This window comes from Macaca mulatta, chromosome 4 (assembly GCF_049350105.2).
Source record: "Macaca mulatta isolate MMU2019108-1 chromosome 4, T2T-MMU8v2.0, whole genome shotgun sequence".
NCBI classification, from domain to species: Eukaryota; Metazoa; Chordata; class Mammalia; order Primates; family Cercopithecidae; genus Macaca; species Macaca mulatta.
Window position 1 is genome coordinate 116,425,262 of NC_133409.1, and position 26,832 is coordinate 116,452,093.

At 36.2% G+C, this 26,832-nt stretch overlaps 1 protein-coding gene across 3 annotated transcripts in view; it reads right to left on the reverse strand.

The window, feature by feature from the left end:
- ADGRB3 (adhesion G protein-coupled receptor B3) overlaps positions 1 to 26,832 on the reverse strand; it is a 738,657-nt gene that overhangs the window by 286,930 nt on the left and 424,895 nt on the right. For all 3 annotated transcript variants that reach the window (XM_015136642.3, XM_015136644.3, XM_015136641.3), the window contains one exon: positions 24,302 to 24,345. In XM_015136642.3, coding sequence (XP_014992128.2) covers positions 24,302 to 24,345 — 44 coding nt within the window. The remainder of the gene's footprint in view (positions 1 to 24,301; positions 24,346 to 26,832) is intronic.

Below are 26,832 nucleotides of genomic sequence, written 5' to 3' on the forward strand. Positions count from 1 at the left end.
TCATTCTGCCCTATGAGAATGAAGGAAGTCTGTTTTCATCTTGAATCCAATTTGTTAAACACAAATGTATTCACAGTGTTTATATTTTGGGTAGAATTAATCAACAAGTACTTAATAGTAAGTAGCAAGTGCAGCACAGTGAGGAGCAAGAAAGGCCACTGTGTTTTCAGAATATGTTGAAAAGAACCAAAGCTTCCCTAGGACAATATGGTAGAGGTTTCACTTAGAAGAAACTTTGTACTCATACATAAGCAAATGAGAAGAACTTTCTGCTAACAGTAACATAGGAGTCTCTGAAACACAGAATTGTCATATATATAAGGAAATCAGCACAGGATGTAGGTACGTTTTAGGAGATCTGAACACAGAGAAAGCAGATAAATTTCAGCTCAATCAGAACAGAAGCAGTTTGTAGTTGATATGGTTTGGCTTTGTGTCCCTGTCCAAATCTCATGTCGAATTGGAGGAAGGACCTGGTAAGAGGCATTTGGATGATGGGGTGGATTTCTCCCTTGCAGTTCTCATGACAGTGAGCGAGTTCTCATGAGATCTGATGGTTTATAAGTGTGGCACTTCCCCTTCACTCTCTTTCTCTCCTGTCTCCATGAGAAGGAGGTGCTTACTTCCCCTTACCCTTCTGCCATAATTGTAAGTATCCTGAGGTCTCCCATTCATGCTTACTGTCAAGCCTGCAGAACTGTGAGTCAATTAAACCTCTTTTGCTCATAAATTACCCAGTCTCAGGTAGTTCTTAATAGTAGAGTGAAAATGGACTAATATAGTAGTCATTACTTGGGAGCCCATGGCATCTCAAGTTAATACATAATGAGTTTATAGCTCATAGTGTGGCTTCATTCATTCTCAAAAAAATATTTTTTTCTGTTTTCATAGAGTCCCAAATTAATAACACTTGAAGTAGATGATTTGTTTCAGTCATGATTCTGATATTCAAAGTAGTAAAACAGGACCAGGTGCAATGGCTCCCACCTGTTATCCCACCACTTTTGGGAGGCCAAGGCAGGAAGGGAGTATGGCTTGAAGACAGGAGTTTATGATCAAAGTAGTAAAACTCAGGTAAGCTGCACTATTCTAATTGGTTGTGTGTGTGTGTGTATGCGTGTGTGTGTGTGTGAAATATCACAGAGTAAAATAGAGAATCAGAAAATAATTTGTAATGCTGAGGCAGTTTGTCAGAAATCATTCACTGGTTAATTCAAGAAAATAACCTATATTTACCTAAATTATCTAAATCCACTTGTGTAAATGGAGCCTCAGAATATCTGGTTTTAATACTAACATAATTATGTTTTTACTTTTCCTTTTCATTTAAAATAACTCATAAATGTTTACATTAAAAATCTGTACCATTTTCCTTGGGTCTCTGGAAGACTATAATTTTCCAGCTATGATGAATATATTTGTTTACTAAAATAAGTTTAGGAATCACTTCCAAAGTGTTAGGTATGTCTAGAATTTTTCCAATGTCTGCAGCAGCCCTATATATATATGTGCGCGCGTGTGTGTGTTATACATATATATACACACACACACACATGCACACATATATACACACACATATATACACACATATATATATATTTTTTTCAATATATATTCATTATTTTATTATCCAATAGCTCCAGAATGTATCTTTGAGGAAAACATGTGGTTATGTTAGTGTTGGAGATGATTTTGGAATTTACTTATTCTTACTACTATATAGAAAAGTAGAGTCTATTAAGACAAATTGTCTCAGCACATAGACATGATTGGTTAGATGTATTGCATTTGTATGCAGAAAATGCTTCTTATTTAATGATACCAGAGGAGTTGTAATTCTCAAAGATCACCAAAAATGCAGTGTACTTTCAGCAAAAGTTAATTAATTCATCCAAGATGTAGCAGATACTTAAAAAATACTTTCTTTTTAAGTGAAGACATGTGGCTTATAGCTGTTCATTTAGTAAAATTGCCATTCATTGGAAATGTTTAAAACCAGAGATACATTTGTATTATTCTTATTAAGTTGGTCATCATGTAGAGCTCAACCTGAATCACAGATATGCTAATCTCATGATGTGATAAGTGGCATCAATATGACCTTTCTTTAAATATTATTTAACATTCCCAAAGATAAAATGAAACAGAACGTAGTATTTAATTCTCACTACCAGCTACAGCTTTTAAAGTGAAATCGCTTTCTTAGTGTCCTCTTTCACTTTAATGTTAGAGGACATCAGGGTCAGCTTCTAGTATTTATATAAAGCAGGAATTCAAATAGCTAACTCACAGAGAAAATGTGATTTCACTTTCTTTCAAAGACTCAATGCAAATTCCATTTGGATTCCTGAGAGACCTTGAGATTCACTTCACATTTCACTTGAAATGCAGTGTGTAGTGTAGTTGAAATACAGGAGAAAAACCTCTGAATGCCTGAACTGCTCCCCAAGATCAAATGAAGCACTTAAAGAAGTCAGAAAGGTATTGCCATCTTCTACAGCGAAGCTGAGACCTACCATATTTGGGCAGGGTATATCGGTGACTTTTAAAACTGACTAGCAGCTATGAGAACAGGGTCCTATCAGTAGAAGGAACGAGAAACAGATTTTGATAAGAAAAAAAATTAAGCACAAACTATAAGCAACATTATAGTGACTTGGGGTCAGGAAAAACATCCACTTTTAAGTTAACCAGGTAACTGCTTAGATACTTTTAAAAATGGGGGCTGGGCGCGGTGGCTCAAGCCTGTAATCCCAGCACTTTGGGAGGCCGAGATGGGCGGACTACGAGGTCAGGAGATCGAGACCATCCTGGCTAACACGGTGAAAGCCCGTCTCTACTACAAAAAAAAAAAAAAAATACAAAAAAACTAGCCGGGCGACGTCGCGGGTGCCTGTAGTCCCAGCTACTCGGGAGGCTGAGGCAGGAGAATGGCGTAAACCCGGGAGACGGAGCTTGCAGTGAGCTGAGATCTGGCCACTGCCCTCCAGCCTGGGCAACAGAGCGAGACTCCGTCTCAAAAAAAAAAAAAAAGAAAAAAAAGAAAAAAGAATAGTGGGGGAGCTAATATTCAGGGAAGTTTTTATTTGTAAGTATTTTAGTGGCATCAAATAGTTAATATAATTGTTAATGCTTTTCTTGATCTCAGAAAAAATCTGGATGGGCATAATAGATGCATATAGAAGATGAGGCTTTTAACAAAGATAAGCAAAAACAAAATAAACACAACAAAAACCCTCTTTCTTGGACAGAATACAATTGTCTTCAATTAAAGCAAGTTCACATAGCTTTGAGACTTGGGTTGGTTTTAAAAGCTGATCCTGAAAGGACACAAAGATAGATGTGTACCCGCCCCCCACCCGCTACACCCTTGTTCTGCTCTCTAATCTTTGCACATACCAGAGATTTCGTAAGTTCTGTGAGTACCTGGTTTTCTGCACGTACCAGAGATTTTGTTTTGCACATACCAGAGATTTTGTAAGTTCTGAGGCAAGGTCACAAGACGTGTTTAAGTAAGATAAACTCTTGCTGCCATAAACCTGCTCTCCCGCCTCAAAGTTTGAACCAAAATATCAGAAATGGCAGGAACCAATCATAGTTAGCCAAATCGCCTTGTTCAAACACTAGCCAATCATATATCTGATTTGTATAATAACTCTATGCCCACTTTTCTTAGACTATATAACATTGTTCGGAGTTGAGTGGGGGAGCTCTCCTGCCCGTCTCGTTTCACGAGCGAGGGAGAGTTCCAGGTTCGAACCTGTAATAAAGATCCTTGCTGCTTAGCTTTGACTCTGGACTCTGGTGGTCTTCTTCGGGGAATAAACGGTCTGGGCATAACAATCCTAGGCATTACCATACAAAAACGGTAAATTAAATTTGAAACCTTTGACTATAACAGTGGTGAAAAATTAGGAAAGCTAAAATATTCATTTATGAACTAAAGGGACTTCCAGACCTTGTCATTTTAAAACACTTCAGCTGAATTCTCTTAAAAGTTCCGGGAAGAAATGGAAATCTGTACTAAAAAAATAAAATGTAAGCCACAGACACATCTGATATAGAACAATCAATAAAAGTGTTGATTTTTAATTGTCTTTAAAGGAATTTTAGGCCTCTGGTCTTACATTAGATTATTGCTCATTATTTATATCTGCTCTGAATCTATACAATATTAACCAAAAAATTGTTAAAACCAGTGTGATAATCCGAGGACATGAAGAAATTTTAGAAACTTCATATGCAATACAACAGTACAAACAAGCAAGAAGTGTGTGTGTGTGCGCGCACGTGCGTGCATGTGCGTGTGTGTATGTTGTATTATCATGTGATATTGAAGCAACACATTTCAGTACGCATCTCGGTTTGCCTATTTCTGAAAACCACTTTGTGATTACTTTGTGAACGAAATCAATGTCTTTTATATTGCCAGAACTCATGAAATAAAATGTAAAAATATCCCACAGCACTGCACTTTCTTCCAGACAGACAAAGCTATTAAAACATGTGATAAACTGAAAAATCTTACATTACTAAATCCCAGCTTTTTAGCCTGGACTTTAATATCATTTGCTAACCAGGTTTCCCTGCCTTACCAGCTTCATTTTCTTTTTTTTCACTAACTACATACGTTGGCTGTGCCTTTAAAGAACTTTCTGATGCTTTCCTCAACATATAAGCCACTGTCAGCCATGCCCCTGCCCTCCGCCCTCCATGCTCCTCTCCATCTGTGTGGACACAGAGCACTCTATCTTTACAAAATCTGGTTCAGAACTCTCCTCTGTTGAAGGCCTGCCATGATCAAGTTTTCCCATTGTGGCTGTTACTTTAAAACAATTAGAAATTTCAAAAACAAGTCAGTAAATCTGCTCTTCTACATATTCCTACCATTTAATCCAGCTTTTTGAATGTTAGAATAACCTGCAGATATTGTGGGAGCCATATGTAAATAGCAACCCACAGAAAATGATAAGACCATTAAATTACTCGGGGTTAATTAATTCTGACTTGGAATAACTGGAACAAAGGAATACACACTCAAGAGGGATTCAAATTGTTCTGTGCTTGAAAAAGTCCTAAAGCACAAAAGTCACACTGATGCCTTCTATTAGGTCCATATCTTTTGTTCTCTTCATGTAGCTTAAGTCAAAGTTATCATGTAACTTGTGTTATTTTAAGCTATCTTAAAACTGTGCAAACAGTTTCATTTTATAATGCTCTAAATAAGCATTCTGCCTCAGATATGGTTGATCTAGGCATTGGTAGTATCTTTGCATATGGGAAGGCATCCAAAAATGGCCCTTAAACCACATTATCTGTCTAGAGATTTTAATTTTTTTCATTTTACATAAGTTGTTCAAGTTTAAAACCTTTAATATTATGTTCTATATACACAGCCAACCATGAAGATTTGAATGCTGTATAAGGAAGTAAACACATTTGGTAGAATAATGAAAGCAGACTTCTGATAACTACAATTATAAACACAGTATGATATATAGCTTTCAATGGCAGTTGAATAATTCAATCTTTCATCCTCTGGGTGCCAATTTAATTTGGATATAGATATCTAAATGCTAAATATTAATTAGCATTTGTGTGTTAGTCCACCATTTGTACCAAATCAGAAAGTAGTTTGGCCTAATACAACATCACTATAAGCACCTTTCTCAATAAAACAGGAGCAACTGATAAGTGAAAAGCTTTGGAAAGAACAAACTACATCTTTAATCATTTCAACAATTACAATTCAGAGCATAAGAGAGCCATCAATTTGGAAGTTTAATCAAAATGCATCAATTAAATTTCCTGCCAGAACAGAATAAGAGTCTGTGTGGAGAAGGTGTTGTACAGACCCTCTGATCAGACCTACCTGAGACTCATTCTCAATTTTTCTCCTTCCCTCTGCCTCATGTCCAGTTGGCCACCAAAGTCTGTTGGTTCTGGTCATAGTAGACACCTCTCTAACCTGTCCACCCCTCTTCACCTTGCCTTCACTGTGCAAACAGCTAACTGTCTGCCTTCCTGGATTCCTGTAAGAGCATCAGTACAGTTTCCAGCCTGCAGTCAATCACTCTAGTTCAATTTTCCTATCACTACCTTAATATCATATTTTTAAAAACAATAATTCCTGATACTCTGATTTAAATAATTTTCACAGCTTTCTATAACTTTTAGGAAAAAAGTACAAACTCCCTAGCAAAGCAAGCACAGTTCTTACAATTCTTACATCTCTAGTTCTCATGAGTTTTGCATCTTGGGACAGCTCACTCCTCTATGGCTGAACTTGGGCTGCCCACTCCTATCCCCCTGAACTTAGGCTGTCACCCTTTCTCTTTCCCTGAACCTACAGTGCTCACCTACTCACCCTTGAACCTAGGTTTCCCACCCTATATCCCCCGAAACTAGGTTGCCCATCCCACTCCCTAGATCCTGGGCTCCCCACCCATCTCCCCCTGAACCTATGCTATCTATCCCCTCTTTCCCTGAACCTTGGCCTCCCGCCCCTCTCCCCCGAACCTAACCTGCCCAACCCCATTGCCCCCTGAACCTAGGCTGCCCAACCACTCTATGAACAACGGTTGCCCAAACCCTATCCCTTGAACCTAGGCTGCCTAACTGTCTCCTTCCTAAAACGAGGCTGCGCATTTCTCTCTTTCCCTGAACCCAGGCTACATGACTCTCCTGAAACTAAGATGCCCACTACCTCTCCTCTGGAACCTAGAAAGCCCATCCATCTACCACCGAAGCTAGAATGCCCACTGCATCCCTTTCCCTAGGCTGCCCAACCCTCTCCCGCTGAACAAAGGCTGCCTATCTCAATTCCCTGGACTTACGCTGCCCACCTCTCTCTCCTTTAGCCTGCTTTGCCCACCCCTCTCTCCATGAACCTAGGATGCCCATCCTTGTACCCCTGAATGTAGGCTTCCAGTCCCCTCTATCTCTGAATCCAGGGTACCCACCCCGCTCTTTCCTGAACCAAGGCTATCCTCCTCCGTCCACTGAAACTAGGCTGCCCACCCCTCCTCCCCTGAACCTAGGCTGTTCACCCCTCCACCCCTGAATCTAGGCTTCCTACTCCCTCTCCTCCTGAACCTAGGCTGTCTACTGCTCTACCCCTGAATCTCGGCTACCCACCCCTCCCTGCCAAACCTTGGCTCCTTTCTCAACAAGGTAAGTGCTCTAACACTACCCTCTGTGCCATTACACAAACTCCTTGTTCTTTTTTGAAAACATTCTTCCCCTTCCCTCCCCCAGCCACCCCGCTAACATTTAATCATCCAATGTCTTCACAAACCAATTCAGGCATCATTTCTTGTGAGTGACCTCCCTGGGTCCCCTAGTCTGATTGCTTCTGCCTTCTATATACTTTTTTGCTTATTAACTGTAACCATCTCTCTACTTTCCTGTTTTCATGACTAACTGTAACTTCTGAAGGGAAGGATCTGTGTTTATTTATATGTATGTCCTCAGTGCCCAGTCAGTAACTTGCACACAAAATCTTTTACGCATATGTTGCTTATTATAAAAAAATCAAATCTCCAAAGTATTTTTGGATCACTTTCTGTGTGCAGAGGTAGGTACAAGTTTGGAACGGGGTGGGGATGGGGTTGGAAGATGAATAAAACTGAGTCTCAATTTCTAAGAAATTTACAGTCTATTTGGTGAAAGACATAAACTCATGAAAAGTTAATTAGAATGTTACTTCAAATCAACAATTTAATAAGAATATGGGGTCAGTCTACTGTTGTTTCTATTTCTCTCCAAAATAGACAATGGAAGTGATCTGGACACTAGATGTTTCTGGTACTCCTTTAGGCAAGACATTGACCTTGAAGAAGGGTAAAGAGAATAGGACAGATGAATCAAGCCTGTGAAGATGATGACAAAATTTAAATAGGTTAAAAGGAGGCTATTTGTTTTTAAGAGATACTGGAGAATCTTTGCTAACAAAGTTGAAAAAGTCTCTGGAGGGCAAGACTGAAGAAGCCGGAGAGAAAAAGTTTGACTGTTGAAATCTCTGATGAAGCTTTAAAAATGGAAATCTAGGACTCATGAAGAGGGGCCACATTTGCAGACTGCTTATAGAGAAACAGGCTTTGGAGGAACTTAAACAGATGGCTCATTCAAACATTATTTTCCAGCTTTATAATTAAAAGTTATTTTTGTACATTTTTAATCATGTCAAAAATATTCCAAATATTTAACATGATTTTTATTTAAAATTAATAGACTATATGGAAGATTAATTTTTATTTATTTACTTTTAAACTTTTAAGTTCAGGAGTACAAATTCAGGTCTGTTAAATATGTAAATTTGTATCATGGGGTTTCTTGTATTCTATACATCACTCAGATATTAAGCCTAGTACCTACTGTTGTTTTTCTGAATCCTTTCCCTCCTCCCACCCGCCAACCTCCAAAAGACTCCAGGATGTGTTTTTTTCCTTCTGTGTATTCATGTGTTCTAATCCTTTAGCTCCAACTTAGAAGTGAGAACCTGTGGCATTTGGTTTTCTGTTCCTGTGTTAGTCTGCTCAGGATAATGGCCTCCAGCTCCATCCATGTCCCTGCAAAGGACATGGTCTCATTCTTTTTTATGGCTGCATAGTATTCCATGGTGTATATGTATCACATTTTCTTTATCCAGTCTATTATTGATGGGCATTTTGGCTGATTCCATGTCTTTGCTATTGTGAATAGTGCTGTAATGAATAAACTCAAGCATGCGTCTTTATAATAAAATGATTTATATTACCTTGAGTATATATTCAGTAATGGAATTGCTGAGTCAAATGGTATTTCTGTGTTTAGGTCTTTGAAGAATTGCCACACTGTCTTCCACAATGGCTGAACTAATTTACACCCCCATCAACAGTGTATAAGCATTCCTTTTTGTCCACAACCTCGCTAGGATCTGTCATTTCTTGACTTTTTAGTAATAGCCATTCCAACTGATGTTAGATGGTGTCTCACTGTGGTTTTGATGTACATTTCTCTAATGATCAGTGGTGTTGAACCTTTTTTCATATGATTATTGGCTGCATGTATGTCTTCTTTTCAGAAGTGTCTGTTCATGTTGGAAGGCTATTTTTAAATATAGTTTTATGCCTAAAATTAAACCATTAATTTAATTAAATTTCAGGAAAGTTTCTTCTTTGTAATAGCGAGAATATGGGCAATATGTTTATAGCACTTCTAAGCTAATTTCCCCTATAGCATTAACTGTGATTGGGGCAACCATTAGGCATTGTATGATCTTTTCCAGACAATCAAGATACTATTTCTTTTGCTGAATAGGTAAGTTGTTAATTAACGTTTCATAACTGGTTAGCTCAGGTATAGCCCTTTGCTAATGAAAACCATGATCTTTATTTGACTCTGTGGCCACATATCTAATATTTCCCCTACAGATTACAAGTTCTATATTTTGTTCACTATTTGTGTCCCCAGTACCAACATTGTGGGTACCCAATGAATGGTTGTTGAATAAATATAGGCATAAATGAATCAAATAATAAATGAATAAATGAGTGAGTGAGTGAAAAAGTGAATGAGTAAACGGCTATGTCCTCATCCACTATGGTTGTTATTTATTTGATTAGACTGGGAAAATTCAATACATATACTGGAAAGCAAGGGCATAGTGCACTTCCAGCCAAAGGACAGCCTGTTCAATGACATCACTCATCATTTTGGTATGCACAGGACATTATTACAGTCAAATTTACTGCAGACAGGTTTCCAAACAGGGTCAACAACAGATGAGGTCCCAGAGATACTAAAGGTGATGACCTCATAGTCCAGGCATTTTTTGGAGATGAGGTATTGAATAACCCACATACCTGAAATACATGTAATATTAAGTTTACACACTCGGTTTAGCTATTTGATTTGCACCAAGGTAATAGAAGTTTAGAAAATGAAAAGCAGAGAAGGCTACTTGAATAATGATTCTCAAATTTAATGTCTGCTAGAATCACTTGGAAAGTTTACCTTGCTAAAAAACAAAATAAAATAGAAAAACAAAAATTCATACAGTACTTACATAGCTCCAAAAGGTTGTTATTCTAAGTTGGGGGCAAAAATTTGAATTTTCAACAAGTTCCCCTGTATCAGTGTTCTCCACCCGGGGTGATTTTGTCTCTCCCCACCCCCACGAACATTTGGTAGTATCTGGAGACCTGTTTGGTCATCACAACCAAGAGGGTCAGGAGAGTTATTGGCATCCAGTGGGTGGAAGCCAGGGATGCTGCTTAACACCCTGCAGTGCCAAGATTGAGAGACGCTGCTATTTGGTAGAGAACGAACCAGAGCTCTAGGGCAGGAGCATTATCTCAGCCTGGACCATGCTCACAATACAGGAGGCAAAGTACCTCCTACAAAGATAAATTAAATGAGTAGAATTGTAAAGTGGCTATAAAAGAGATAAGCTCACTTAACTGGAAATTCCTTTATCAGCAATACAGTTTCAATCTTTTATTTTCCAGTATGCTTGATAATGAGATATTAGTGAATAAATAATTTACTTAATTCTAACAACAGTTAGAGTTGAGTTAACTCTAACAACAGTAGAGTTCTTACTAACTCTAACAACAGTAGAGTTCTTGGCCTCTAACTGTTGTTAGTCTCTAACAACAGTTAGAGGCTAAGAAGTGTTCATGTATTTCTAGGTATCCTGTAAGGGAAAGATTAGCTCAGAAAAAAATTATATAAATGTTCACACATTCAAAAAATTTTCCTTTAATATAAAATTAATGAGCACCTAATTGACATTCATCATGAAAACATCTGAAATAGTACACTTTCTTTATAAAGTCAATGATTATGCCTATGTTCAGAGTAGGTCTCAACACATATCTCATGTTAATATTTTTGACAAGTTTAATTATAGTTTGAACTGATTTCTGTCCTGCAGACACACTGCAATACAATTCATTAGAAAATACTGCTGCCTACTTCCAATAATAGTAGAAATCTGTAAACAACTTTACTGAGCATTTCAAATATCAGAAAACAATAGTGCTTCCTCTGTGGAGCTTCAAAGAACTTCCACTAATTAACCCTTTGTCTTCTTAAATTAAATTATCACTCTTTAGTAAATTTCAAGACAACTGCAAACCTTCTTTTCTAAACCCGTAATATCAACACACAAGAATTGCTTCTTTCACCAACTATGGCTGATTTACCATCTAGCAGAACAAATTAAGAACTTAGCAGTAATTATGAAAATAATTTCCTTCTTTTATTGAAATACTTTGCAGGCACTGCAGCTTAGCACATTATTATTCTGGGTGGCGTAGGTGTTGTTGAAAGGCAGTGTGAAAATAAGAACCTGAATTATGAATTCCTCCCATGAACACGGAATCACTTTGTATTTTCTGTGGCAAATGAACTTATTTCTCTCTTGAAAGAAAAGAAAAAGAGCAAGAACATTTTAACTTTCAGAAACACATAAGACTGGCCAGGCACGGTGGCTCATGCCTGTAATCTCAGCACTTTGGGAGGCCAACGCAGGCAGATCACCTGAGGTCAGGAGTTTGAGACCAGACAGGACAACATGGTGAAACCCCATCTCCACTAAAAATACAAAAAAATTAGCTGGGCATGGTGGCACGTGCCTGTAATCCCAGCTACTTGGGAGGCTGAGGCAGGGGAATCACTTGAACCCTGGAGGCAGAGGTTGCAGTGAGCTGAGATTGCACCACGGCACTCCAGCCTGGGTGACAGAGTGAGACTCTGTCTCAAACACAACAACAACGACGACAAATAAACACATAAGACTGCTTTATTATATATATTGAACTAGATTACCTATCAACTCAGAAATTGTGTTTTTTTTAATGTATATTGTTCCATAAAAGTTGACACGTTTTTATATAATATATGTGTCAATAAAGACAAGGATAAAACCTATTTAAATTTATCATAAACTTAAAAATTTCATTCCATTTCAATTCAGTAAATATTTATTACACAGCTATTCTCTTCTGAGAACTATACAGGTATTGGAAAAAGTGAAATGGGTCATATAGGAAGGATCCAAAGAAATCCATTGAAGGGAGAGACCTCCCTGAGAAAACCAATTCCATTTAAGACAGTCTGTTCAGTTTTGCATGCCTGAAACTATAGAAAACATATTTTCGTGTCCTTTTAGTTTTTGAAGGAGATCACACATATTAGGGGCTTGTGATCTGTACTCATGTCAGGGTGAAAAGATCTATTAACACAAGAAATACATTAAGCTAAGGCATGAAATATCTTTTAATTACAGTAATTACTAAAAGGATAGTTGCTCACCTGTGACGTAGACTCGTGGGTAATCAAGCCTTTCTAAACAAAGGTATTGTATTTCTTTTAGCTGCAATACATGCCAGTTGTCTAAAATATTTTCCAATTCTTTCTACCTATTCATTTTTCATAAACAATTTTCTTTTGACTTTTCAACTGTCATGGTTCATTTGGGCTGCTATAACAAAATACCTCACATTGGGTAATTTATAAACAACAGAAATTTATTGGATGATGGGAAGTCAAGATCAAGGGACTAGCAGATTCAGTGTTTGGTGAGTGCTTATTCCTCATAGATAGAACCTTCTATGTTTCTTGACATGTCAGAAATGATAAGCAAGCTCTTTGGGGTCTTTTTTGTGAGAGCAAGAATACCAAGAGCTCATCACCTCTTAGATGCCCCCCTCCCTCATACTACTGCATTGGGTATTAAGTTTCAACATATGAATTTTGGGGTGGCACAAACATTCAGACCATAGCAGTAACATCAGTTCAGTATGACAAAGCTGTTTGGATTATCAGATATTCTTCTATTTTCCATAAACTTCTAGATTAGGAGAGGTGAATGGTAATGAATTTAGAACAGCAATGTTAAACTTTTTACCTTTTAAATCTCAACTACTGGGTCCTGAGATTAGAAGTTCACAACAATGAAAGAAAATAAATGCAATCCCTTTTGTAGGTAGCAGATACTGGGGCAGTCTTGGCTGTTGCTCTGAATTCCAATTTTAGTGTAGGTTCAAGTTATAAAGTGTAAAGTGTCAGGCCTCTGAGCCCAAGCCAAGCCATCGCATTCCCTGTGAGTTGCACGTACACGCCCAGATGGCCTGAAGTAACTAAAGAATCACAAAAGAAGTGCAAATGCCCTCCCTCGCCTTAACTGATGACATTCCACCACAAAAGAAGTGAAAATGGCTGGTCTTTGCCTTAAGCGATGATATTATCTTGTGAAATTCCTTTTCCTGGCTCATCCTGGCTCAAAAAGCTCCCCCACTGAGCACCCTGTGACCTCTCCTCCTGCCCACCAGAGAACAACCCCCCTTTGACTGTAATTTTCCTTTACCCACCCAAATCCTATAAAACGGCCCCACTCTTATCTCCCTCTGCTGACTCTCTTTTCGGACTCAGCCCGCCTGCACCCAGGTGAAATAAACAGCCATGTAGCTCACACAAAGCCTGTTTGGTGGTCTCTTCACACGGGCGCGCATGACATAAAGGATCTATATGTGTGTATAATTCTGGAAAGGAAGCTGACAGGTTATAGACTTTAGCAAGTAGTACCTTGTTGGCCAGAATTCTGAGACTACATGGTACATTATTACAATTACGTTTCTAACAAAAAAAAGCCTAAGCCTCTTTGACTCAGCACACAGATATCCACACACAGCAATTCCCGGCGTGAAAAGGTTAAAAATGCACTTTTTAGAAATCTTTCTTCAGTGCTACTGCGATTTCCCTCTTCTCCTTCTCCAAAAGACCCAACCAACAAAACCAATAAAAAATCTGGCACTAACTTTCAAATCTTTGGCTGCAATAAGATCTCAATTTGACTCCAAATGTAACTTTTAAAATATTATTGCTTGATTTACAACCCTCAAGTATACTTACTTATGTGCATTGTATCAAATGAAAATGATTAAACAGAAGGTTTCATTTTTTTTCAATCAAAATCATTATCGACACATGCATTTTTATTCTATTACTTTTCCTCAGTGGCCTCCAAAGTTGGATTGATAACCAACATATTTATTACAAACTTTAAAATAATTTTCTTTAGATTTATTTTATCTTTACTGATGTTCCTTCAAATCTATATTTTAAATAATTTAGATAAATATATTAGTAAGAATTTTAGGAGATATTTGCAAATGCATAATAGATTGCTTGTTAATAATGTCTAAAAGGGTCAATGTTAGGTACCTTTAATTACTGAGGAACACCAAACCTGCAAAATGGTAATTAACTATAGTACAAGTGGGAAATTCTGAATTGGAGAGTTAAAATAAGAAAAGGAAATAACAAATTAAACATTAAGGAAAATGTCCAGTCTTTTGTTTATAAAGGCTAAAATAGAAAAAAAAAATTAGCCTGAGTCATTCAAATGACTGGAAAAATACAGTGCTAAAATTACCTAATATAAATCCTCAGCAGTATAAACCTGCGTCTTTTCAAAATAGAACCACAGACATTAGAAAATTAAGAGAGGTTACCCAGGGGCTTATCCTTACCAGCCAGTTCTGCGTTGCTCTTATTAATACTATACCCATTAATATATTAATAACATAATTTTAACATTCTTGTCTAAAGTTTTCCTGAAATCATCCCAGGGTCCCTGAGAACAGTCTAAATTGGTGAGAAATATTGGATGAATTCCAAGTTTTGCTATTATTGATTTTTAGAGCATTTTGTTTAAGTAAATACTTCGAAAACTGACTTCAATAACTTTCTGAGAATAAGGAGAAATGAATGAGGCAGAGTGTACATTTCACACAGTACAGACACTGATGAGAGCTTCCTATGACACCTAGGAATCTTCTGGTTGGCATCTTTTGGCAGTATTTTCACCGAGGATATTTTTTTTCCTTTCCACTCTGGAAATCCTTCCCAAAGTATACGATAACCTTTAAAAAATAACTTTTCCAGATACCTAAGACCCATTGTTCAAACAAGAGAATAGGAATAACTATCCTTCCTTTGTAGATTCTTCCACTAACCACTCAATGATACAGACAACTCATGCATACCCCAAACCTTTATTGAGCATTTCCCACACTTTAGTCACTGGACCAAGCATTGTTAGAGAACTTTTTCGTTGATTCTTATCATTCACCCCCATGCAATAGGCAATATTATGCCCATTGTGATGTTTTCAGTAATCTGGAACTTAGAGTGATGAGATATATTGCAATTATTTTTATTATCATACCTTATTTCATATTATTAATTAAAAATTTGAAGCGAATTTTCAATTTCACGACCTCAAATAGACAGAAAATGTTTAGACAAACTGAAAGCCCTTATTTCCTATAAGATTTTCAGTAAACTATAGGAAGGAATTTTGAACAATATTAATTATTTAAAAATTGTTGTTTTTTCAGGTCATTATTCATATGCTAAATAATAGACTATAGGAAATAGTAATCTAGATATCACTGGCAATGTTTTGGATTGAGAAACACCTATGAACAAAGCCAGGGAGTTTTCATTTCTGAATTTTATTACCATGCTAGAAAATTAGTATCAGAGAGTAGATTCTACACCTTTAGTAGTTTGCTTTGTTTTGTTTTAACACACATGGCTCCTTGGTTTTTCTTCCTTTTGTAATAAATAAGCATCTTTTTGGCTAGAATTCTTAGCTATCTTAATTTCAGAAAATATTTAGTTTTCATTTCATAATTTATATCTACCGCTTCTCAAGCATTACATAATTTAACTGGATAGTTGGGATAACAATCACTGTGGGGCCAGAGGGAAACGCAGACAGCAGACAAAAGATGACAGACCAAACACTAGAGGAAAGCTAGCTGAAATGGACAGAGAACTCAATGACCAAATGTAACCGTTAATTAAAGCCAGGCATAATGGCTCATGCCTGTAATCCCAGCACCTTGGGAGGCCCAGGTGGGCGGGCCACTTGTGGTCAGGCGTTTGAGACCAGACTGGCCAACATGGTGAAATTACGTCCATACTAAAAATGCAAAAACCAGCTGGGTGTCATGGCGTGTACCTGTAATCTCAGCTAATCAGGAGGCTGAGGCAGGATAATCACTTGAATCTGGAAGGCAGAGATTGCAGTGAGCCGAGATCGCACCACTGCACTCCAGCCTTGGTAGCAGAGTGAGACTCTGTCTCAAAAAAAAAAAAATAATTAATTAATTAATTAATTTAAAAAGTTACAGTTAATTAGGTGCTCAAGAAGGCCAGAGATGGATCCTGGATCCTTTATACATTTTGGATGCTTGCTAAGCAAACATTAATTGTAAAAACGAATGGTGGAATCTTGGAGTAAGTCAGTCAAAGGAATATGAATAATTCAATTGAATTAAATGGCGTTACCTATTCTCATATTGATCTAACCACCCATGTAATTCTTACCCTTTAACACATTATGTAATTTATGTATCTATCATGTTTATATCCTTATCTTCCCCCAGCCCCTCCCACATCTAAGTCTCATAAAAAAGTTATTTTTGTTTATTCACTGATATATGTGCCAGATATCTTAAACAGCAGAACAAATAATAGGTTCCCAAGAAACATTTGTCAAATGAATGAACACATTACTGATAATTAGTTGGAAATCTCTTCACTAAACACAGTATAATTTACAAAAACGAATGTGACACACTTCTAGTCCTCAAATACTTTAGTCTAAAAGGAGATATCAAATTGCTGCAAAATAAAGCAGAAAATATAAGGATTATAAAAGATACATACACAAAGCTTTTCAGGGCAGCACTCTCTACGGGTATACTGTGGGATGTGGGTATTATTCAAGAACTACATATATGAGGAGATATAGATTTAAATTTTCTATTTCCAGCAATGAGATTTTTTTTTTCAGATCAAATTTCCCATTTGAAAACTGCTATAAATTCTGAACTATATGAGGAAAAATGTGACAACGATTCAACCAGGATTTGCAGCCTGGTTTCACAACACTTGAGTGATTCAGGGAACCTCTAGACTCTATTTAGCTTAAGGGATCCTAGGTTAATGCAATATCAATAAGCATTAAGCAGAGGCAAATACAAATTGTTTTTGGAGGAATGTACTTTGATCCTTGGCTTGGCCTCAAAGAATTCTCACCAATAGTTTGTTAAGGACAATTAACATGACATAACCTAGCACACTAAGAGATAAAGTACAATGAGTGAGAACTGGAAGAAATAAAAGAGAGCAGAAACAAACCTCAAAGGTTTTCAAATATAAGACATGTCAGCTACAGATTACAAAATAACTATGTTTAATACATTAAAAGAAACACAACAGATTACAAAAATCTGCAAAAAATAAAAACCTAGAAAGTAACTTAGCAGATCAAAAATAATTAAATGGAAACTCTAGAAATAAAAAATGACAATTACCCAAACTTAAAACTCTATGGATAATTAAATAACAGGTTAGACAAAACTGAAGGCAGAATTAATGAACCGAAAGTAAGTTAAAATAGATAACTGGGAGGGGAAAAAAGTAGAACTATGGAAGAGAGATTATGAGGTGAAAAGGATAGGAAACAATATTATTCAGTATTACAGATGAGGATGATATTTCAAAAAGTGACAGAGAATTTCCAGAACTAATGGAGATATTGATCCTCTCTAGCCTTGGGCATCTTACCCTGACTCTGCTTGAAAATATTTTCATTCATTTACTTCAATATGATGTATAATCAATATTTTCTGTATGCCAAGATATAAAAAGTGCTGGAAAGCACTGTTTTGGGCAGGCGCTGGCAATTTTTTTTTTTGTCTATAAAAGACTAAATAGTAAATATTTTAGAAGTTGCAGGGATTACAATTTCTGTTGCGACTCAACTTTGCAGTTGTAGTACAAAAGAAGAAATAGACAATACATAAACAAATAGGAATGACTGTGTCTGATAAAATTTTATTTACAAAAACATGCAGCAGTCTGTATTTATGTCACAGGTTGTAGTGTGCAAACCCCTATGTTAGATGGTCAAGGTGAGAATTACAATAAAAAGCACATGGTGCCATTTGATTCCCAATGTTAGCCCAGAGAATTTGTGTTGAGGGCACGATGCAGCATTTCTTGAACTTTATAGCTCATGCTAATGGACATAATGGGTTGCTAATAATATTAGAAGCACTTATGTAAACGTTATCAGTTTAAAAAGAATCACTTATGTGCTAATAAATGTAATAATACACCTTTAAGAAACTAAGCATTTAAGATTTAAAACCATTAAATCTATGATGTAATTTAAAACATTCTAAGATAATTTTTAAAATTTTGAGAAATTAAAAAGAAAAATTTACCTGAAGAAAGCTGAATTATAATGGCTTTATGAGAAAACACACAATTGCGAATATGAAAAAGCTTCAAAAAGTAGTGTATAGTGTAAACAGAAAAGCAAAAAGTAAAAGCTTCATTTAGTTTCATGTCAATAAATCTTTAATTGTATTTCTATTTTTTTTAGAAAATTAAATTTTTTCTATTGCTTTTTGTAATATTTTTAGAAGAGCAGGGTTGCTTTGCAAATAGAAGCAAACATTTTATCCACAATAAATCTGAAAACCAAGAACCATTCTAAAGTTTGGCATTATTATCTTTGATTATAATATAAATTTTCTTTTTTGGAGATCAGGTAAATTTTACTTTAATTTATAAGGACTAGTATTTTGATAATGTAAACGTCTAGTATTTTCAATTTTTTTCAATGTAAATATAATCAAGGGACAAAAGCATAACATAGTTTTATAATATTAGATAATTAATGATTGGACTTGAATGGATAATGGAAAGTTCTACGGCATTTTAACATCTTAGATGCAAATTCCAAAAATTTAACTTATCTCCTTCTGCAGTTCTGCAACATACTGACTGTGAATATACCTACTGAGGCAAGGTTACAAGTGTCAGCCAAAATTAGTTATTTTGTTTTACCCCTCTAAGTACAGAAAAGAGCAACTACAATACCTTAGGAACTATCCAGTAAAATGGAACATGCTGGCATCTAGAACATATATTGGAGATAGAGGCTGCACATAACAATGTTAATTTAGAAGACTGAACATCATATGTTTGTCATACAATTGGGATTTCTTTCTAAAGTATCGACTGCGATAATGTAATCAGTTACATGTTAACATGTAGTAAACAGACCAATCTTTGCTACAAAGGTAACATAATTTCTTGAAGTTAAATAGTTTTCAAATCCTATCTATGGTTAATTGAATCACCAGGAAATTCTAGAAATAGTTTTCTACTGGAATGATGGCTATACGTTGTTAAATATTTTTAATATACAGACTTTTTTTTTCATTGTTGCTCACAAAAAGGCTTCAGTTAGGTAATTATGAGTCTGTAGAGGATGTTTCCACATTTCTTTCCAAACAATGAGACCATGGTATTGCTGTTTTACACGGTTACTATTCTTGGTTTATTTCTTAATTGCTTAAATGAAGTCTCCAACAAGACCTCTTTCTTGTTCTTTTTGCTCCTGTATCATACTTGTAAGAAAATTATTTTCTGTCCATCTTAGTTTGATCCAACTCTATCCCAGTTTGAACAGAGCCATATAAAACAGCTTTATCATTTGGTTATTCCCTGAAGGGAAAGGTTGGCTATCCAATAATAGTAACACTTTGTGTCAGTATTTAAAATTTCTAAGAGGAACATATTTTTCTTAAGGTATATAATATTGTGTCTTCCTAATATATAGATATATCAATCATCCACAGAGCAAATAAAATGATGTCAACTTCCCTGAAATAAGAAGATGAGGTTGAAGTGTTAGTTTTATGTTTGCTAGGATTTATACTGTGAGGTAAACAAAATTTTGACTCCCAGGATGAATGACGAAGGGAGAGAAAGATATTCTGCTTATGAATAAATAAGAATAATGGAAGCAAAGGAGAGAAATTGTTCAATTATTTAACTTTGAGAGAAAACAAGCCAGTGGCAGTCTCAGTCAAGATATGACGGTTGCTACTCCCAACTCCAATAAATCAATTTGAAATGAAGAAAAAATGGCAAAGTCTGGTCCTTAGAAGCTTTTGTTTTCAATGACAAGATAGGTAAGTAAATTACAAATGGATTGATGAAACATTTTCTGAAAACACGTAGTCCTTCACAGACTGGACAGTATTAGATGGATAGTTACAAGATCCATAGAGAAAGACCACAGGCTAATTTAAGGGAGGGAGTATAGGTTTTCCAGGAAATGTAGTCACCATGCATGATCTAATACTCAAAATCCAAATTTAGAGTAGCTCAAAGAATGTGCAAATTATCAATCACTCAAATGATAACTTTGTAAGCCACTTTAAGAGAACATTTAACTAGCTCTCTTCCTAGTCACATACTCTTTCTTTCTTTCTCTTGCCTGATTGCCCTTTCCAGAACTTCCAATACCATGTTGAACAGGAGTGGTGAGAGAGGGCATCCTTGTCTTGTGCCGGTTTTCAAAGGGAATGCTTCTAGCTTTCGCCCATACAGTATGATATTGGCTGTAGGTTTGCCATAAATAGCTCTTATTATTTTGAGATATGTTCCATCAATACTTAGTTTATTGAGAGTTTTTTGCATGAAGCGGTGTTGAAATTATCGAAGGTCTTTTCTGCATCTATTGAATAAAAAATATTCTCCTATTTAAAATAAGTCTATGTCTGAAGTGAGAAAATTACTTTGAATTTATTTCGTGCATCACATACAATGAAGCATTTTCAATATCTTGTTAATTAGTGAGCCAAAACAAAACAAATATATGTTTCTAAATTGTCTAAAGATGCTTTGTCTAATGATCGTAAAATAAAACACCTTTGTTTGAGATAATCTGGGTAATAGATTATTCTTGGAAATAAAATTAATTGTTTATAATGGATCTTACTACTGTAACAAGCTGAAACATTCTTCCATCAAACTTCCAATGTTAGGTCTAATAATTGCTAGAAATATTTATCAACTGATAAAATCAAATAGAGATGGGAATAATTCTTAGATAGAAAATGTACTTAGGAAACATGCAAACATTCATTCTTGGCCGGGCGCGGTGGCTCAAGCCTGTAATCCCAGCACTTTGGGAGGCCGAGGCGGGCGGATCACAAGGTCAGGAGATCGAGACCACGGTGAAACCCCGTCTCTACTAAAAAATACAAAAAATTAGCCGGGCGCGGTGGCGGGCGCCTGTAGTCCCAGCTACTCAGGAGGCTGAGGCAGGAGAATGGCGGGAACCCGGGAGGCGGAGCTTGCAGTGAGCCGAGATCGCGCCACTGCACTCCAGCCTGGGCAACAGCGTGAGACTCCGTCTCAAAAAAAAAAAAAAAAAAAAAAAAAAATTCATTCTTTTACCAAAATAGCCAATAAATATTTATCGAATGTATCCTACATGCAGGTATAGTAGGCACCAACAGTGCAGTGATGAATAAGAAAGACAAAGTATTTCTTTTATGGTGCTTATTTTCTTGTGAGGAAGGCAGGTGGTAACCAAACAAAAATAAGAAAAAGGAATGCGTGCTGTGAAAGTATAAAATGGGGTGATATAAAGAGAACGACAGGGCAACATTTTGGATTAGGTGGGCAGGGATATCCTCAGGGAGAGATGTACAACGAGATACACAGAAGCACAGTTTATAGACTAAAATTAATGATAAATCATGCCAGTAGTCATCGACATAGAGAATAGTAAATCAACTTTGATATACCTATACAATGCAGCAGATACAAGGAATGAAATATAGGAAGTGTAAAACAAATTTTCCAAGATATTTGTTGAATTTCGAATTGGGATTGTCAAGTGTTCATACAACATAAAAACATTTATTTAAAAATAGTGTGAATGTCTATGAATGAATACATACGTCAATGTATAAATGGATATACGAAATTAGGAACAACAAAATGTAAATAGGAATGATCTTAGAGATCTGGGTGGATGTGGAGGCCCAAGATGGTGATGATCAGTGGGGTTCTTTACATTAACAGTTCTACTTTAAAGTTTTACAAGTAAAAAATACTCGTGCATTGCTTTTGTAATGAAAAATCAATTTTTAAAATTAAAAATAACAGCAACTTGATAAACCAACATTAAAGCACAACTTCTAATTTGAACTTTATTACTGCAATCTCGAAAATATTTAAGTCAGCCTTTTTCTGTTAAAAAGAAGTAGCACTATCTCTTCACTATTAACTATATTTACAGGACCTATACTCAAATTCAATATCATTACATCGATAAAACTATTGTGTATATATAAATATAGTCAAAATAGAAGAACAAATGTGAAGAAAGGAAACAAAGTTGTCTCAGCCTTCATTGTTTAAAGCTCACCCAGAAAAACACTTTCAATAATGAAACAATCTAGCGAAAACTGTGATGGGAAAGGAGTTTTGTCACAATGGGAAGGTTTTTGATCACTTTCTGGATACATCAAGAAAACATGAACTACACTGATCCCTTGAGATTATCTTCTTTGAACGATAACTAAACACATTTCCTCTCCCTGGGTAGTTTTCTTCAAGGACAATTTAGAAGCTGAATTTTGTAAAGCTGAGACATTCTTCGTGATGGCTAACAGTCATGTTATCGGCAGATGTTAGGGAGGTGTGATTGATTCCTCAGGTGAATGCTGACCTCAGAAACCAATCGTTTTATACATTCAACGTAACACCTTATACTGTCTATGAAAAGTAGCCAACAGGAGGCACAAAATAAGGGACTATCTCTTGTAGTGTCCCTTTAATAGTCCTAAGGAACTTTTGGAATAACTAACACTTTCCCCTGTTTAGATCAACAAAGAAACAGATTGTACCCAGTAAAAAAAATAATAATAAAACTACATCAAAGTTGCTTCTTATTCACAGAGACATGGAAACTAAAATCAGGAGTGGCACATGTATACATATGTAACAAACCTGCATGTTGTGCACATGTACCCTAGAACTTAAATTATAATAAAAAATAAATTAATAAAAAAGATAGCACATGTTTCTCGGGCAGAAAATATTCAACTAGATTTTTATAGCATTTTATTCTTCCCTTGGCTATATAACACACCAAGTACACCTTAGATTATACCACCAAATTCTTCTCTGGCTAATGGTACAGAGAGAAAGCTTGCAAAAATTTTACTATCATGGATTTGTCTGTAAAGTTCCAAAAAGAAAAAAATAATAATGACATCAGTAAGGCTATTCAGCTCATGTTATCACCAGGGCTATTTGGAATTCTCTGTACTTAACTATTGTACTGGACTAGAAGTAGAGGATACCCAGAGTATCAGAACCTATAGCAAAAAGTGTGTTTAATATTAATTGTAATTTAAACTATATCAGCATCCTAGGACTGAGAAAATTGCCCGAGAGTTCAATCTTTTCCTAGAGATTCTAAGAATGTTCCTCTTCTAGACTCTCTGGTGAGAAACAAGTAGCATCACAAAACCTCAGATGTAGATCATATCAGGGGTGAAGAACACCAGGAAAATTCGTAGAATACATAGAGTCCAACAATATGGTGCTTCATCTGACAGCATATATAGAGTGGTATTAGCTTTTGGGATTTATTGATATTTATCTCCCCTCATGCAAAATCAAACCAAACCAAAAAATAAAAGTTGTAACCTACACAAGTATTTAAAGTATAGGCATCTAACCAAGACTTAACTACAGATTTTTCTGCTCTTTGAGACATCAAAAATCTCATAAGATTATCAATAAAATAAAGGTGATTTTGATGAGCTATATTGCGATTACTTTTACAAACAAACAAAAAACATGGAAGAACCACTCACACTTATTTAGTGCAATTGTTTTTTCTGCCTGAATTCAAAAATATACAAATACAAAATTAAATGTTATTCAATGTTTTTATGACAAAACAATTTGGAAGGACCATATAAATATTGCATTACTCTGATAATAGATTCAAGGTCATGTGAGTAATATATTGGCTAAATGACCATAGAGCTTGCTATTTTATTCTGCAATGCTAAGCTGAATTACTAGGGCAAGATGTAAAGATGGCATTCGGGCCTCTATAAATTCTAAAATATCAGAGCTTTTAAAAATTCCTCATGGAATTCACATTGCAATGTGCCTTACACATTAGGTAATGCAATTCTATCTTGAGATGTAATCTGATGGCATCATTACACACAAACACATTCATCATGCTGTACTGAAGATTCAGAAAGAGAATGTTTTTTTTTTTTCTCTGAATGTAACATCTCACTGACTTATATTCCTGTTAACTAGCAGGCAGCTGAAATAACTTAATGGACTTTGAATATTTAGCCCAAAGTAATGTAGGAAAACATCTGCCACTTACGTTTTGGCGTCATCCCACAACACACAATAGGGATTCAAAGTACCCTAAAAAAAAGCAAAGAAAGAATGCATATATCTTGAGTACATATTATAAAAAGATTGAAGGATTATGTGAAATAGAAACAGAATAGAAGATTTCTTATCTTGTGGTAAGAGATACTTTAATGATTTATTTTCAATTATTTATAAGAAATTCACATTTCCTTTCTCATAGATTTAGTGACACATTTTATAAAGTTCTATGAAAACAGTATCTTTATTCCAAACACTCTAACTTGTATTTAGTTTTCCTGGAAATTAAAAGTGAAGCTTTCATATACCATAAGTCTATATTTTGATGATTTTGATTTTATACTTATGTCTCTAAAACATTAGTTGCTAGATTACTTTCTTTAAGATCATAGTATTCATAATATTGAAATCACAGTGACATATCTTATAGTATGCACATGTATAATCATCACCACTACCTCCTCGTCAGCCTCTAGTTGATGTTTCCTAGAGACAAGAGGTGTCCATTTCTTGTTGACTTGCAATATCATCTTAATTAGCATATTATATTTGTATAGGATAATGTCTAATGAAATTTTAAGTGAAAATGCTAGATTTTAAATTTATTTCAATAATTGTGAATTGAGTACCTGCCGTGACCTTCAAGATAACACCATGGGTTTTTCACACTGGATTATTCAATGTACTTCTGTTTCGAAGAGTTCTAATATATTTAGATACATGTATCTACAGATTCTGTCATACGCCTGAAGAATCTTCTCTTATCCATTAAACATACACTGTTGGTTTGAAGTCCTCTCATCCTCCACATGACTAATTTCCTGGAGCATACACTTTTAAAGTGTATTTAGGCAAATCACTCACTTGAGTCTGACCTGTGCACAGCAAAGCACTACCATTGCCTCTCCAAATCAGGTGCCCTCTTCCTAATAATGCAAACTAAGATTGTATTAGATATATGGGTAGACTCTTCCTGAGCTAGATGGGTATTACTCATACATGGCAATCTCTGCTGAGCTTTTAAAATCCTGATTTTGGCATCCCACACATCCAGTATTGCTTTTAAGCTTTGTGTCATTACAGAATTAAAAAACCAAACATGATTATCTATGTCTTCATCCAACTTAGTTACTGATAATAATAATTAACAGACCAAGGCAGTTAAAAGAGTCCTGAGGCCGGGCACGGTGGCTCACGCCTGTACTCCCAGCACTTTGGGAGACCGCGGCGGGAGGATCACGAGGTCAGGAGATGGAGACCATCCTGGCTAACACGGTGAAACCCCGTCTCTACTAAAAACACAAAAAACTAGCCGGACGTAGTGGCAGGCGCCTGTAGTCCCAGCTACTCAAGAGGCTGAGGCAGGAGAATGGCGGGAACCCGGGAGGCGGAGCTTGCAGTGAGCTGAGATGACGTCACTGCACTCCAGCCTGGGTGACAGAGAGAGACTGTATCTCAAAAAAAAAAAAAAAAAAAAAAAAATACAGTACTGAAACAGGCCACTTTCTTCCTTCCACAGGTGGAAACAGTCCCTCATAGACAGTAAGCTATGACCCAGCCCTCAGGCTTCAGTGTTGTCTACAAATAGTTAATCACTGGAGTGTATCTGGGAAAGAAATATCTTTGAAAGTCCAGAGAAGCTCTTTTGGAGGTGTGCCTTTCTAAATGTTGTTTGATGGGTCCCTTCTAAATTTTTGTTAGAAATAAATAGTAAGATCGCTGTTCTAAAACATATGAAATTAACTCAAACCTTTTTAATTGGTACATGACTAACTCTAATATTGCAGCATCCCAGTTATTCTAAAAATTCCCTGAAAGACCACATATCTAAGGTATCTTGGATATTTTTTTTAAGCAATCAGAAAATGCATTTGGTTTTGTTTCCCACTCTTCCTTTAAAATTTATTTAGTAAAAAATGATCTTTTTCTTGCTTCTGGATGGAAATTTAGTCATAATTTGAAAACAAACAAACAAACAAAAAACCAAACTCCAAAGTTTTGAGTCACTCTTAAATAACAGGCTTTGGTTGTCACATTAAATCACGATCGTCATGTCATTAGCAATTGAAAATGATCTGTTACAAACAATAATCAAAACACAGAACCTGATTGAATGTCAGATCATCTTCCCTCCTCCAGATGAAGGCCTGGGCGGAGATGGGGCATGACTCTGCCAGTGGCCAGGGTGGTAGAGGGGTGAGGGAGGGGAGGTAAAGGAAGCAAAAGGTTTTCACCTGCCTGCTAAGGTCCAAAGCCAGTTCTGAGCAATCTGGCCCTATTTGATGATTTATGTTGACTCTTCTCACTGAGACAGCCAGGTGGGAAGGGCTCCCTGACAGAACCTCCAAGGCCTGAGCACTGTGAGGAATGTGCAGTTGGGTGAGCCTTGGGAGGTTCACACCATTTGCCGGGGAGGAGCCTGGCCTCTCCTCTCCTGGGGTGGAAACTGGAATTCAATCAGCCAGGCAGGAAGCCAGCTAGCAGGACTCTGGCTTTGCGGAGGGTCCCTGTTTTATTTTT